At 44.8% G+C, this 13,105-nt stretch overlaps 1 protein-coding gene across 1 annotated transcript in view; it reads left to right on the top strand.

The window, feature by feature from the left end:
* The window catches only part of LOC134292369 (polyunsaturated fatty acid lipoxygenase ALOX15B-like), a 28,285-nt gene extending 18,978 nt beyond the window's left edge, over positions 1 to 9,307 (top strand). Inside the window, exons 7-13 of the mRNA XM_062957050.1 lie at positions 729 to 847; positions 1,651 to 1,854; positions 3,553 to 3,639; positions 3,997 to 4,166; positions 6,525 to 6,747; positions 8,071 to 8,241; positions 8,861 to 9,307. Coding sequence (XP_062813120.1) covers positions 729 to 847; positions 1,651 to 1,854; positions 3,553 to 3,639; positions 3,997 to 4,166; positions 6,525 to 6,747; positions 8,071 to 8,241; positions 8,861 to 9,040 — 1,154 coding nt within the window. The 3' untranslated portion in view covers positions 9,041 to 9,307. The remainder of the gene's footprint in view (positions 1 to 728; positions 848 to 1,650; positions 1,855 to 3,552; positions 3,640 to 3,996; positions 4,167 to 6,524; positions 6,748 to 8,070; positions 8,242 to 8,860) is intronic.
* The last annotated feature ends 3,798 nt before the right edge of the window (positions 9,308 to 13,105 follow it).

The raw sequence follows: 13,105 nt of genomic DNA, 5'->3' as shown, positions 1-13,105 counted from the left end.
TCAGACAGGAAGTGGTGATGGGTGGTGATGAGCCATCATTGACGGCCCCACAGGGTGCCTTCCTGCGGCGTCCTGGCCTGAGATGTGACAATGTTTGCCTTGGGGGCGAGTCACCTTTAGGAGTTTGGTGACTCGCCCTATATTGTCCATGCGATCGGAATGAGATGGGATTAAACTGTGGCAGATTATCCTTTTGTTTTTGGGAAGGGAGGTCTGAGTCATGGGGCTAGAGTTCAGGTTGGGGTCATAATATTTCCCATTTGATTTCATGATCTGCCAATTATATGGGATAAAATGAAAATTAAAAATAAAGTTGGAATATAAACCCAGCTGGGAAAAACACATATTTTCCGGGGATCCCAAAGAGTATAAATACATATAGGCAGATAGGCAGCTTTCAAGAAAAGGAGAATCCATAAAGGTGGGTGACATTGCATAAAGGGGAATCATGAATGATATAAACAATCGATATAAGTAATAGGAAACATTTGATCAGAACGAAGTTCACAACATCTGGGGAATTCAACATAGAAGTGGGGTTCAAGCAACATGATTTCACAATCCATGAAGTTGTTATCTCTTGCCTCAGAGTGCAGGGATAATCCACAGTAAACTCCAGTAAAAAGTCCCAATCACCTTCTACTATAAATATATGGAATATAGAACATAAAGTCTTGATTTTTGAACTATCTTTTACAAAGTCCTGGAGGGGAGGTCACCTCGATCACATGAGATCCTGCAAGGCATCCCAACCAACACGATTGAAGGCGAGCGGCAGTATTTGGCGGTTCCTCTCTGTCTCTTCTACCAGACGCCAACCAGGGACCTCATCCCCATTGCCATCCAGGTAAATAAAGGGATAGAAACACTCCATTCTTCTCTCCATTCTTGCATGTTAGGAATTGTGGGAGTTGAAGTCCAAAACACCTGGAGGGGTGAGGTTTGCCCATGCCTGGTGTAGATGAACCTTCAGAGCACAGCAGTTCTTTGCATTTTGCAAAAAAGGGGGACTGGCTTCACAAAATGTGAAACATTATCTCTGGAAAAGCTGCAAGTGCAAGGACCTTCTTGACTTTTCCAGAGCATGGAACTATACGTTTAGTAATGCATTAATTATTTTATTTACAGTATTTATATTCCGCCCTTCTCACCCCGAAGGGGATTCAGGGCAAATCACATTATATACATATAGGGCAAACATTCAATGCCCAAATACACATAGAACCGAGACAGAGACAGACACAGAGGCAATTTAACCTTCTCCTGAGGGGATGTTCGATTCTGGCCATTTTTAATTGACGGGTGCTCACCCTGCCGCAGCCTGGCCTCGAACTCATGACCTCATGGTCAGAATGATTTATTGCAGCTGGCTGCTCACCAGCCTGCGCCACAGCCCGGCCTTTGGAAATTGGAAATAACTACTGTAATTACTACTGCTTGTCACCTTGCTTAGGGAACATTTATTGGTGTTGCAATCAAAATTTGGGAAGATTAATGTTTATGGACTACAGCTCACAGAATCCCCAAACAGCATGGCCATTGGGAGTTGTAGTACGGGAAAGATGATTTTGGCTTGGGTTTGATGGCTGTCTGACTGGTTTTAAGTGTGCTTCTGCTCTGTATTCCAATTCCCTTGGTCCCATTCCTCAGCTCAGCCAAACCCCGGGTCCTGAGAGCCCCATTTTCCTCCCCAGCGACTCCAAATGGGACTGGATCTTGGCAAAGATGTGGGTGCGGAACGCGGACTTCCACGTCCACCAGAACATCTCTCACCTCCTGCGGACACACCTGATGGCTGAGATCTTTTCGATGGCTGCCCTCCGGCAACTGCCCATGTGCCACCCGCTCTTCAAGGTATGGCAACTGGAAGGCATTACAACTTCCAGAATTCCTGGCAAAGACTCTGGGAATTAAGGTAAAGGTAAAGGTTTTCCCTTGACATTAAGTCTAGTCATGTCCGACTCTGGGTGTTGGTGCTCATCTCCATTTCTACACCAAAGAGCCGGCGTTGTCCATAGACACCTCCAAGGTCATGTGGCAGGCATTACCTTCCCGCCGGAGCGGTACCTATTGATCTACTCACATTTGTGTGTTTTCAAACTGTTAAGTTGGCAGAAGCTGGGGCTAACAGTGGGAGCTCATCCGGCTCCCCAGAGTTGAACCACCGACCTTTCTGTCAGCAAGTTCAGCAGCTCAGCGGTTTAACTTGTGCGCCAATGAGAGCTCCCTCTGGGAATTACATGATGTATTTTTTGGATTCTAGGAATTGTCATCTTTTGAGCTGACTGAAAAGGTCCTTGCATCCATTTAGGGTGTGTTCACATTGTAGAATGAATGCAGTTTGACACCACTGTCAAGTCCATGGCTCAAGGCTATGGGATCATGGGAGTTGTAGTTTGCAGAGGCACTTGCACTCTTTGGCACAGAGGGCTAAAGACCTTGCAATCATGGAAATTGTGGGAGTTGTAGTTCTTTAAGTCTGTTAGCCTTCCCCTGACAGAGAAATGCTGATGTGTCTCCCATAATTCCAGCATGGAGCTGTAGCAGTTAAAAGTGGTGTCAAACTGCATTCATTCTATAGTGCAGATCAGGCATGGGCCACCTTCAGCCCTCCAGGTGTTTTGGACTTCAACTCCCATAATACCAGTTGTTAGGAATTGTGGGAGTTGGAGTCCAAAACACCTGGAGGGCTGAAGTTGGCCCATGCCTGGTGTAGATGCACCCTTAGAATAAAAACTTCCCAACTGCACATGTTCAGGAAACGATATTAAGATCATACATTACAAGATTAGGACGTATGCCATCCTCTGTTGTTGGACTACAGCTCCCAGTAGCCATAGGGCTGTGGCGCAGGCTGGTTAGCAGCCACCTGCAATAAATCACTCTGACCAAGAGGTCATGAGTTCAAGGCCAGCCCGTGTTGGGGTGAGCACCCGACAATTAAAAATAAAATATAGCCCCTGCTCGTTGCTGACCTAAGCAACACAAAAGATAGTTGTATCTATCACGTAGGAAATTCAGGTACCACTTATATGTGGAGAGGCTAATTTACGACACCATAAAAATCATCCAGCCGCCGTTGGAATGAGGAAGTTGCCGTCACAGTGGATGATGAAGCAGCTGCTCCCCCTGTGGCCGGAATCAAGCATACCCTCAGGAAGCTGGAAGCCAGAGAAGGTTTAAATTGCCTCTGCATCTGTCTCTGTTCTACGTTGTATGGCATTGAATGTTTGCCTTATATGTGTACAATGTGATCCGCCCTGAGTCCCCTTCGGGGTGAGAAAGAAGGGCGGAATATAAATACTGCAAATACATAATAAATAAATAAAATAGCGCAACCATTGAACAAGAATGCTGGGATTTGTAGTCCCACCACATTCAGAGAGCCTTAGGATTGTGTAGTACTTAAATTGAAGTGTTTTCTATAGGGACGTGAAAGCCAATGCGATGTAATGGTTTGACTAGGAGACTAGGGTTTGGATCTCTAATTTCCCAAAGTCTCTTCCAATCCAAACATATGAGGATTTAATGCTGTTTTTCTCTTTCTTGCAGCTGCTAATTCCTCACTTGCGATATACTCTCCAGATCAACACTTTGGCCAGAGTCAGGCTGATCAAGGAAGGAGGCATGATGGATAGGGTAAGGTTGGGTATTATTTCCCCCCTATTTATTGTGTCTATTCAGCTGGATTCTCAGCCCAAGCCAACAATATATCCAATAGTAAGATTTTACTATTGGAAATAATTTGGACTCCAACTCCCACCATTCCTAACAGCCTCAGGCCCCTTCCTTTTGCCCCGCAGCCGCTTAAGCGGCTGCGGGGCAAAAGGAAAGGGCCTGAGGCTGTTAGGAATGGTGGGAGTTGGAGTCCAAAACACCTGGAGGGCCTAAGTTGGCCAATGCCTGCTGTAGATGCACCTCAAGTCGCAGCATTCTCACTCCACTTGAAATGCATAAGCATTGCTGATTTGCATCACGTGGCATTCGTTTTTGCAGGCCACGTCGGCCGGCTTCGAAGGGATCGTGCCTTTGGTGGCCAAAGGGGCTTCCAGGCTGACCTACTCTTCTCTCTGCCTCCCGGAAGACATCGAAGCCCGCGGAGTCTCCGCAGTGGCCAACTATTACTACCGGGACGACGCCACGAAGATTTGGGCCTCCATTGAAATGTGAGTGTGGGTCCAGAAGGCATGGAGGGGGGTGAAGACGGAGGGAGGGACCCGACCTTTGAAAAGATGGCCTCTAGAAACTGCATCTCCCAGAATCCATGGATCTACCTTTGCATCTAAAGACCCCCAAAGTGGGTACGGTCCTTTTAGGAGCAGTGAACAATGGGATGGAGGTGTCTCTTGATCCATCCAGGGCTGCCTTCTCCCAAGTGGAAGTATAATTAAGGTTTCAAGTGAGTTGTTTTGGTAACTAGTTACTTTTAGCAACAAAGAGTTTGAATGTATCAATGATACATGGCTATAATCCCTAACTTTTCAGCAGAACAGAAACTAGTTGTTTGCTGTTACTTGTTACCATGTGAGCTGTGAGAGGAGGAAGAGGAAGGACCCCATAGGTTGTTGTATGTTTTCCGGGCTGTATGGCCATGTTCTAGAAGTATTCTCTCCTGATGTTTCACCCACATCTATGGCAGGCATCCTCAGAGGTTGCGACGTATGGAGAAACTAAGCAAGGAAGGTTTCTCCATAGTTTCTCCATACCTCACAACCTCTGAGGATGCCTGCCATAGATGTGGGCGAAACGTCAAGAGAAAATACTTCTAGAACATGGCCATACAGCCTGGAAAACATACAACAACCCTGTAATCCCGTGATTCGACAACACATCAGTCCCATAGGTTGCTTCAGCCAAGAATCGTTGTTTTGTAAAGTTGGAGCCATGTCTCTCGTAATTTCCAACTTGCAATATCTAAACTGAACACTTGGTGGCACCAAAGAACAATTTCGATTGCTTCCCAATGGCACAGTCACACCAACATTGGGTACATCTTACACTATTTATTTACAGTATTTATTTACAGTATTTACACTAGGCGGCCACTGTGGCTCAGTGGGTTAACCTGGGGGTTGGGACCCCTGGAAGGTGGAGGCAAGGGAGGTGTCAGAGGGGTCACCAAAGACCAGTATTTTCTGTTGGTTATGGGAGTTCCCTGTGAGAATTTTGGCCCAATTTTATCATTGGTGGGGTTCAAGGGTCTCTTTGATGCTAGGTAAACTATAAATCCCATCAACTACAACTTCCAAATATTTTCCCAAAACTCCTCCAGTCCACAGTACTCTCTGGATGTAGGTGAACAACAACTCCAAAATTCAATCAAGGTCAATGCCCACCAAAGCCTTCCAGTATTTTCTGTTGGTCATGGGAGTTCTGTGGTGCCAAGTTTGGTTCAGTTCCATCGTTGTTAGAGTTCAGAATTCTCTTTGAGTGTAGGTGAACTATAAATCCCGGCAACTACAACTCCCAAATGACAAAATCACCTCCCATTGCAACCCCACCAATGTTCAAATTTGGGCGTATTGGGTATTCATATCAAATTTGGTCTAGGGAATGAAAATACATCCTGCATATCATATATATACATTATGATTCATAACAGTAGTAAAATGACAGTTATGAAGTAGCAATGAAAATAATTTTATGGTTGGGGATCACAACAACACAGGGAAACTGTATTAAGGGGACACAGCATTAGGAAGGTTGAGAACTACTGGATTAAACTTTTGTGACCTGAACTGCTGACCTGAAGGTTAGTGGTTCGAATCTGTGAGATGGGGTGAGCTTCCCATGCGGGGACATGAAAGAAGTCTCCCAGCAGGATGGTAACATATCCTGGCGTCCCCTGGGCAACATCTTTGTAGACGGCTGATTCTCCCACACCAGAAGCAACTTGCAGCAACTTGCAGTTTCTCAATTCGCTTCCGTCTTTTTAGACGGCTGATTTTCTCACACCAGAAGCAACTTGCAGTTTCTCAATTCGCTTCCGTCTTTGTAGATGGCTGATTCTCTCACACCAGAAGCGACATGCAGTTTCTCAAGTTGCTTCCGTCTTTGTAGACGGCTGATTCTCTCACACCAGAAACGACTTGCAGTTTCTCAATTCGCTTCTGTCTTTATAGACTGCTGATTCCCTCACACCAGAAGTGACTTGCAGTTTCTCAATTCGGTTCCGTCTTTGTAGACGGCCGATTCTCTCACACCAGAAGTGACTTGCAATTTCTCTATTCGTTTCTGACACAATAAAAAAATCGTACAATTTAGAATTAATGCTATGGAATCATAGATTTATAGTTTTACGAGGTGCCTCACCAAACTACATCTCCCAGGATTCCATAGCCTTGAGCCATGATAGTTAAAGTTGGGATCAAACTGCATCAAGATGCACCCTTAGTGGGAACTAACTTTCTGAACTGCCATAGCAAGTAATGTTGGATGTCAAGGGTTGCATATAATTATTTCCTTGGTAAAAGTCACATCCCACAATTTGGATCACGGGCTGCTTAATCTCTCTTGTGCTCCAGCTTTGTGAGGGACATGGTCAGGTACTACTACTGGAGTGATGACCGCGTCCAGAACGACCCAGAGCTCCAAGCCTGGATCCAGGAGGTCTTCAGGGAAGGCTTCCAAAGCAGGGAGAACTCAGGCGCCCCTTCTTCTCTGCAGACGATGGAAGAGCTCTCCAAATTCCTGACGATGGTGATTTTCACCTGCTCAGCTCAACATGCCGCAGTCAACAGCGGTCAGGTAAGACCCCCACACACAATGCATTGATATCCAGAATGTAGGAAATAACTACCTTTGCAATCCTATAACTCTCAGAATCCCAGTAATCTCTCCAGACCTTCTGCTTCTTAGCTACACTTTCCCCATGTCTTCATCACAAGCATTGCTCAGATGTCTTGTCTACAATCCAGTATTCGTCCATATGTGTTGGACTACACCTACCATTGGCTGAGGTTTGTGGGAGTTGTAGTCCACCACATCAAGAAAGGACTCTATGAGGCTGCATTGGGTGTTGTTGTTCTTTGTACCTTTGGCAGTTTATCCAGGTGGTATTCCTCTCCCATCCTCTCCCATCCATTATCATTGGAAGGGATCCGAACTTAATCCTATTTAAAGTAAACCTGTTGAAATGAATAAGGCTCCAATGCTAATCAAGCTGCAACATTCACACTTGCCTCAAGCAGACAAGAATTGTCTCTCTCACCCTGGACATTATTCCACAGATCTATCAACCCCACTTGCCTAGTTTGCAACAAACCCCACAACCTCTGAGGTGACCTGCCAGAGATCTGGGTGAAATGTCAGGAGAGAATGTTTCCGGAACATGGCCACACAACCTGGAAAACTCACAGCAACCCAGTGATTCCAACCATGAAAGCCTTCGACAACGTAATAGGGCTTTATTTAGTCCCATTATCTGAAATCCTGTTGAATTATGGTAAATCCCATACTTGTATTTCCAAAAAAAGAGAAGAAGATAGGCACAACCTGGTGGTGCAGCAGGTTAAACCACTGAACTGCTGAACTTGCTGACCGAAAGGTCAGCAGTTCGAATCCGGGGGGCTGGGTAAGCTCCCGTTATTAGCCCCAGCTTCTGCCAACCTAGCGGTTCAAAAACATGGAAATTTGAGTAGATCAATAGGTACCGCTCTGGCAGAAAGGTAACGCTGTTCCATGCAGCCATGCCAGCCACATGACCTTGGAGGTGTCTACGGACAATGCTGGCTCTTAAGCTTAGAAATGGAGATAAGCACCAACCCCCAAAATCGGACACAACTGGACTTAATATCAGGGGGAAAACTTCACCTTTATCTTAGTACAACATGTTTCCATTTATCTCGTTATGTCCAACATGCAATATCTGTATTGGCCACTTGGTGGCACCAGAGATCACTTTCTGTTAGTTGCCAACAGCACAGCAGCACTAGTATTGCAACAAATTAAATCTTGTTGGGTAGCAAAAGTTAGTCATGTGGATTGGGAGCTAACCTCCCACCTCAACTCCTATGAATTGACTTCTGCGCTTCAGGATTTGACTTAACCCAATGCTCCTTTTGCCCTCAGTTTGACTTTGGCTCCTGGATCCCCAACGTCCCGCCCACCATGCGGAAACCCCCGCCCACCAAGAAGGGGACCGCAACTTTGGAGAACATTCTTAATATCCTTCCTCCGGTCAACATCACCTGCCTTGCCTTGACTTCTCTGTGGCTTCTAAGCAACGAGGTGGGAGACCGGGTAAGTATCTTTGAAGCAGAGGGAAGATTACATTCAGGAATCCAACCTGTAAAGATCCCACGTTTCTTCTCAAAACTCCTCCCATGTTTAAGACAAACCAGACCTTCTCAAATCCATCCCCAAATTGGAGACTTTGCCATGCTTTAAACCATATTTCTCTTACATGGGAATGCAAGAAAGGTCCAACTTGGATGCATCTACAGCAGGCATGGGGCAACTTGGGCTCTCCAGGTGTTTTGGACTTCAACTCCCACCATTCCTAAGGCCTCCAGCCCCTTCCTGATGATCCGGAGTAGAATGAAATTGGTCCGGAGTGAATATGGGGGTCTGATGGGTTTCCGTATCCGCGGTTGAAAAAAAGGAAAGGCTCTAAGGCTGTTAGGAATGGTGGGAGTTGAAGTCCAAAAGACCTGGAGGGCCTAAGTTGGCCTATGCCTGCCCTAGAATCACCTAGAGATGTCTACAAAAACGGGATGTGTATATTTTTGGGGATTGTTGATAAGTGAAACTGTGGATAATGAATCCGTGGATAAGGGGGTCATATTGTCATTGGACGCATATGGCAAACGGGACTTTTCCAAACATCCGTTGTTAATTATCTCTCCCTAATCCCTTCCAGAGACTATTGGGAAACTTTCCAGATGAACATTTCTCCGAGTCCGAGCCAAAGCGCCTCATAAGAGTCTTTCAAAGCCGCCTGGCCGAAATTTCTCACGGAATTGACGAGAGGAACAAGTCACTGGCGCTCCCGTATGAATACATCAACCCCCCTCGGGTCGAGAACAGCATCCAGATCTAAAACCTCAGAGGATGATGTCTGGATTTTGTCATTGCTCGGGCATCATCCATCTCCATGAAACTCGGTTATGTGACATGCAGATCCGCCGCATTTCTCAAAAACTCTTCTCCTGGGAAGTGGTGAGATTTTGCACAACTAGGCTTGGCTTTCTGGAGAGCAGGAACAGAGATGTCGGCGCAAATGCGGAACCCAAAGAACATTGGTGGCCCTCGGGTTTGTCTTGTGGGCCCTCAGTCTAGTTTCAAAGGTCTCTGGCAAGCAGACATTCAAATCAGGGTTGTTGTATGTCTTTCGGGCTGTGTGGCCATGTTCCAGAAGCATTCTCTCCTGACGTTTCGCCCACATCTATGGCAGGCATCCTCAGAGGTTGTGAGGTATGGGTTCATAGCAACCTTCCATGCCGATAACACTGTTTTCTCCATACCTCACAACCTCTGAGGATGCCTGCCATAGATGTGGGCGAAACGTCAGGAGAGAATGCTTCTGGAACATGGCCACACAGCCCGAAAGACATACAACAACCCTGTGATCCCGGCCATGAAAGCCTTCGACAACAGACATTCAAATCTCTTTGTAGAGTCATCTATCCTTTCTCCAACAGCCTGGAGTTTAAAGGGTTTCAGAGACAGAAAAGTTAGGTTTACTGGTTTTGGGTTCTGTTTCCCAAATATGAGCCAGTCTCCCCATCCCCTAAAAGTAGTTGCCATTAATTGGTTTAACCTAGGCATGGGCAAACCTTGGCCCTCCAGGTGTTTGGACTTCAACTCCCACAATTCCTAACAACCTACCGGCTGTTAGGAATGGTGGGAGTTGCAGTCCAAAACACCCAGAGGGCCCAAGTTTCCCCATGCCTGGTTTAACCCTTTACTTCCCCCAAAATGCTGCTAGGTTGCTGTGAAAGTATGTTCATAGCAACCTTCCATGCCGATAACACTGTTTCGGCATAGATGATTTCACCTTCTACGCTGACGACATAGTCTTATGTTTGCTCTTTTCTATGGGTGCAATTCTGGCTCATTCTGTCAATTCAGGGGGCAGTCTTCATTTCACTTTGGACCTCATCATTCTTCCTCATTAATGTTTTGCACGATTACCGGCAGTTTCAAATATCTATGGCAAACAGCTTTTCAAGTCTTTCACAAGAGTCTTCTGTCCTTTCTTCAACAGTCTAAACTAGGCATGGGCAAACTTCAGCCCTCCGGGTGTTCTGGACTTCCGGCTGTTAGGAATTGTGGGAGTTGAAATCCAAAACACCCGGAGGGCTGAAGTTTGCCCAAGCCTGGTCTAAACTTTAAAGGGTTTCAGAGACAGAGATAATGTAGGTTTACGGGCTTTGGGTTGTGGTCTCCTTCCAACTTCAAATATTATTTGTGAATCCTTTCCCCTAAAAGTGACTGCCTGCTACTGGTTTAACCCTTCGCTTTCCCTGAACTGCTTCTAGATTGCAGTGAAAGTGTGTTAAAAGTGAGTCTAGTCACCTTCTACGCCGATGACATGGTCTTATGTTTGCACTTTGCTGTGGACAGAATTGTAGCTGATTCCGAGAATGCAGTGGTCGGAAAGTCTTCATTTCATGGCTGGAATCACTGGGATCTTGTGGGTTTTCCAGGCTGTATGGCCATACTCCAGAAGCATTCTCTCCTGATGTTTCACCCACATCTATGGCAGGCATCCTCAGAGGTTGAGGAGTCTATGAAAACACTCTGAAAACCTCACAGCCTCTGAGGATGCCTGCCATAGATGTGGGCGAAATGTCAGGAGATAATGCTTCTGGAACATGGCCATACATCCCGGAAAACTCACAACCCAGTCTTCATTCGTTTATGGATCTTTTCTAATCATTCTTACTCATTAACGTTACATAGAATTGCTTTGTCTCTTCATCCTCTCCATCTCTCTAAGCATTTCACCATTTTTTACTGATATCTATTTCATATAAGTGTATCGTTCCTCTCAGAAAAAAAGAAAATTTCACCCTGAGAAAGTTAGATTGGCTTTCCAAATGTGCCATTGGGGATACTGGGAAATATAGTCCTCCAAAGGACCGTGTGCTTCAGTGCATGTTTGCACTTCTATCTGCACATTTGTACCAACATTATGTGTTAAGACCTTAGAAAACTTGGGAATTATCTAAAATGACCTCTTAGGCAAGGAGCTGATGGGAATCCAAGTCAATGTTTCCAGAAAATGACTTTTAAGCTAATTCAGAACTAAGCTGAGAGGTAATCTGTGAGTTTACTGTCAGGAAGGAGTCCATCGATGTAAAATAACTTTGAAAATGCCTGCACTTTCACAAAGTCTCCTTTCTTTCTTCATACAATCAATTGGGCTGAATCTAGAGCTACTTTCTGGGAGACTAGAACTTCCAGAATTCCCTAGTCAGCTGGTCAGATTTCCTTCTTCTTCTTTTAACCTGAAATCAAATCGTGTAATATATTGCAACTTTGAATGATGTGATGTACTTTTGCACAATGTTTTAAAATGGAGTAAATGAACCTGTGAATCATAAAAAATGTGAGGATGAGGGATACTTTGAAACAATATGTGAAGCTTGAATAAGCGGTAGGGACGAACTGATTTCTTATCGCCGACAGTACATTTTTAGGTGTGGGCTGGTGGCCTGATCTTATGGTTTTCGTGATGTTTTGTGATGTTATTTTAAGACACCTTAAAATTATGTATGTTTTTATGTATGTTTTTTAAAAGAAAAGAATAAACTTGCCAAATCCAAGTAGCATATTCCCTTTTTTTGTTTTAGAAATTACACTGAATGGAGTCTTCTCTGCCAAAGAGTTCTGGTGCTGCCGGGTCCAAACTACAAATCCTAGGATTCCACAGCATTGAGGCATGACAGTGAAAGTGGTGTCAAACATTAATTTTACAGTGTAGATGCAGCTGAAAAGACTATCCACACTGCAGATTTTATAGCAGTTTGACACCAACACGACTCCATCCTATAAGTCCTGGGACTTGTAGTTTGCCATGTCACCAGAGCGTTCTATGAGAGAAGGGTAAATACCTCACACAACTACAAATCCCAGAGGGGGTGACATTTGAATGACTGTCTAAAAAACCTTTGTGCAGTGGCTTGCTGTGAGTTTTCAGGGTTGTATGTCCATGTTGCAGAAGCATTCTCTCCTGATGTTTCGCCCACATCTATGGCAGGCATCCTCAGAGGTTGTGAGGTCTGTTGGAAACCAGGCAAGTGAGGTTTATGCATCTGTGGAAGTTCCAGGGTGGGAGAAAGAACTCTTGTATGTTGGAAGAAAGTGTGAATGTTGTAATTGGCCAGCTTGCTTAGCATTGAATAGCCTTGCAGCTTCAAAGCCTGAAAACATACAACCCTGAAAATTCACAGCAAGCCACTGCACAAAGGTTTTTTAGACAGTCATTCAAATGTCACCCCCTCTGGGATTTGTAGTTGTGTGAGGTATTTACCCTTCTCTCATAAAACTGTCAGGAATGCTGGGAGTTGCAGTCCAAAACACCTGGAGGGACCAAGTTTACCCATGCTGATCAACACTGTAGAATTAATGCAGTTTGATACCACTTAAACTGCTATGTCTTCATGTGATGGGATCCTGGGAACTGTAGTTTCTCAGCCTTCACTAGCCTTCTCAGCCAAAGGGTGCTATCGCCTCAACAAACTGCAATTCCCACAATCCCATAACGTTGAGCCATGCCAATTAAACTAGAGTCAAACTGTATTCATTCTATAGTGTAGATGCACCTCAAGATCCTCCGCAATTTCTCAAGCCCATACGTAAACCGTATTACACTATGCAACAACATTTGGGAAAAAAATTCTGTTCCTGGTTTGAAAGTATTATTTCCTGTTTAATTGTGCGGTCTTTACTTTGGAAGTACAGTAGAGTCTCACTTATCCAAGCCTCGCTTATCCAAGGTTCTGGATTATCCAAGCCATTTTCGTAGTCAATGTTTTCAATATATCATGATATTTTGGTGCTAAATTCATTAATACAGTAATTACAACATAACATTTCTGCGTATTGAATTACTTTTTCTGTCCAATTTGTTGTATAACATGTTTTGGTGCTTAATTTG

This window comes from Anolis carolinensis, chromosome 6 (assembly GCF_035594765.1).
Source record: "Anolis carolinensis isolate JA03-04 chromosome 6, rAnoCar3.1.pri, whole genome shotgun sequence".
NCBI classification, from domain to species: Eukaryota; Metazoa; Chordata; class Lepidosauria; order Squamata; family Dactyloidae; genus Anolis; species Anolis carolinensis.
This window is presented reverse-complemented; position numbering and strand designations above follow the sequence as displayed.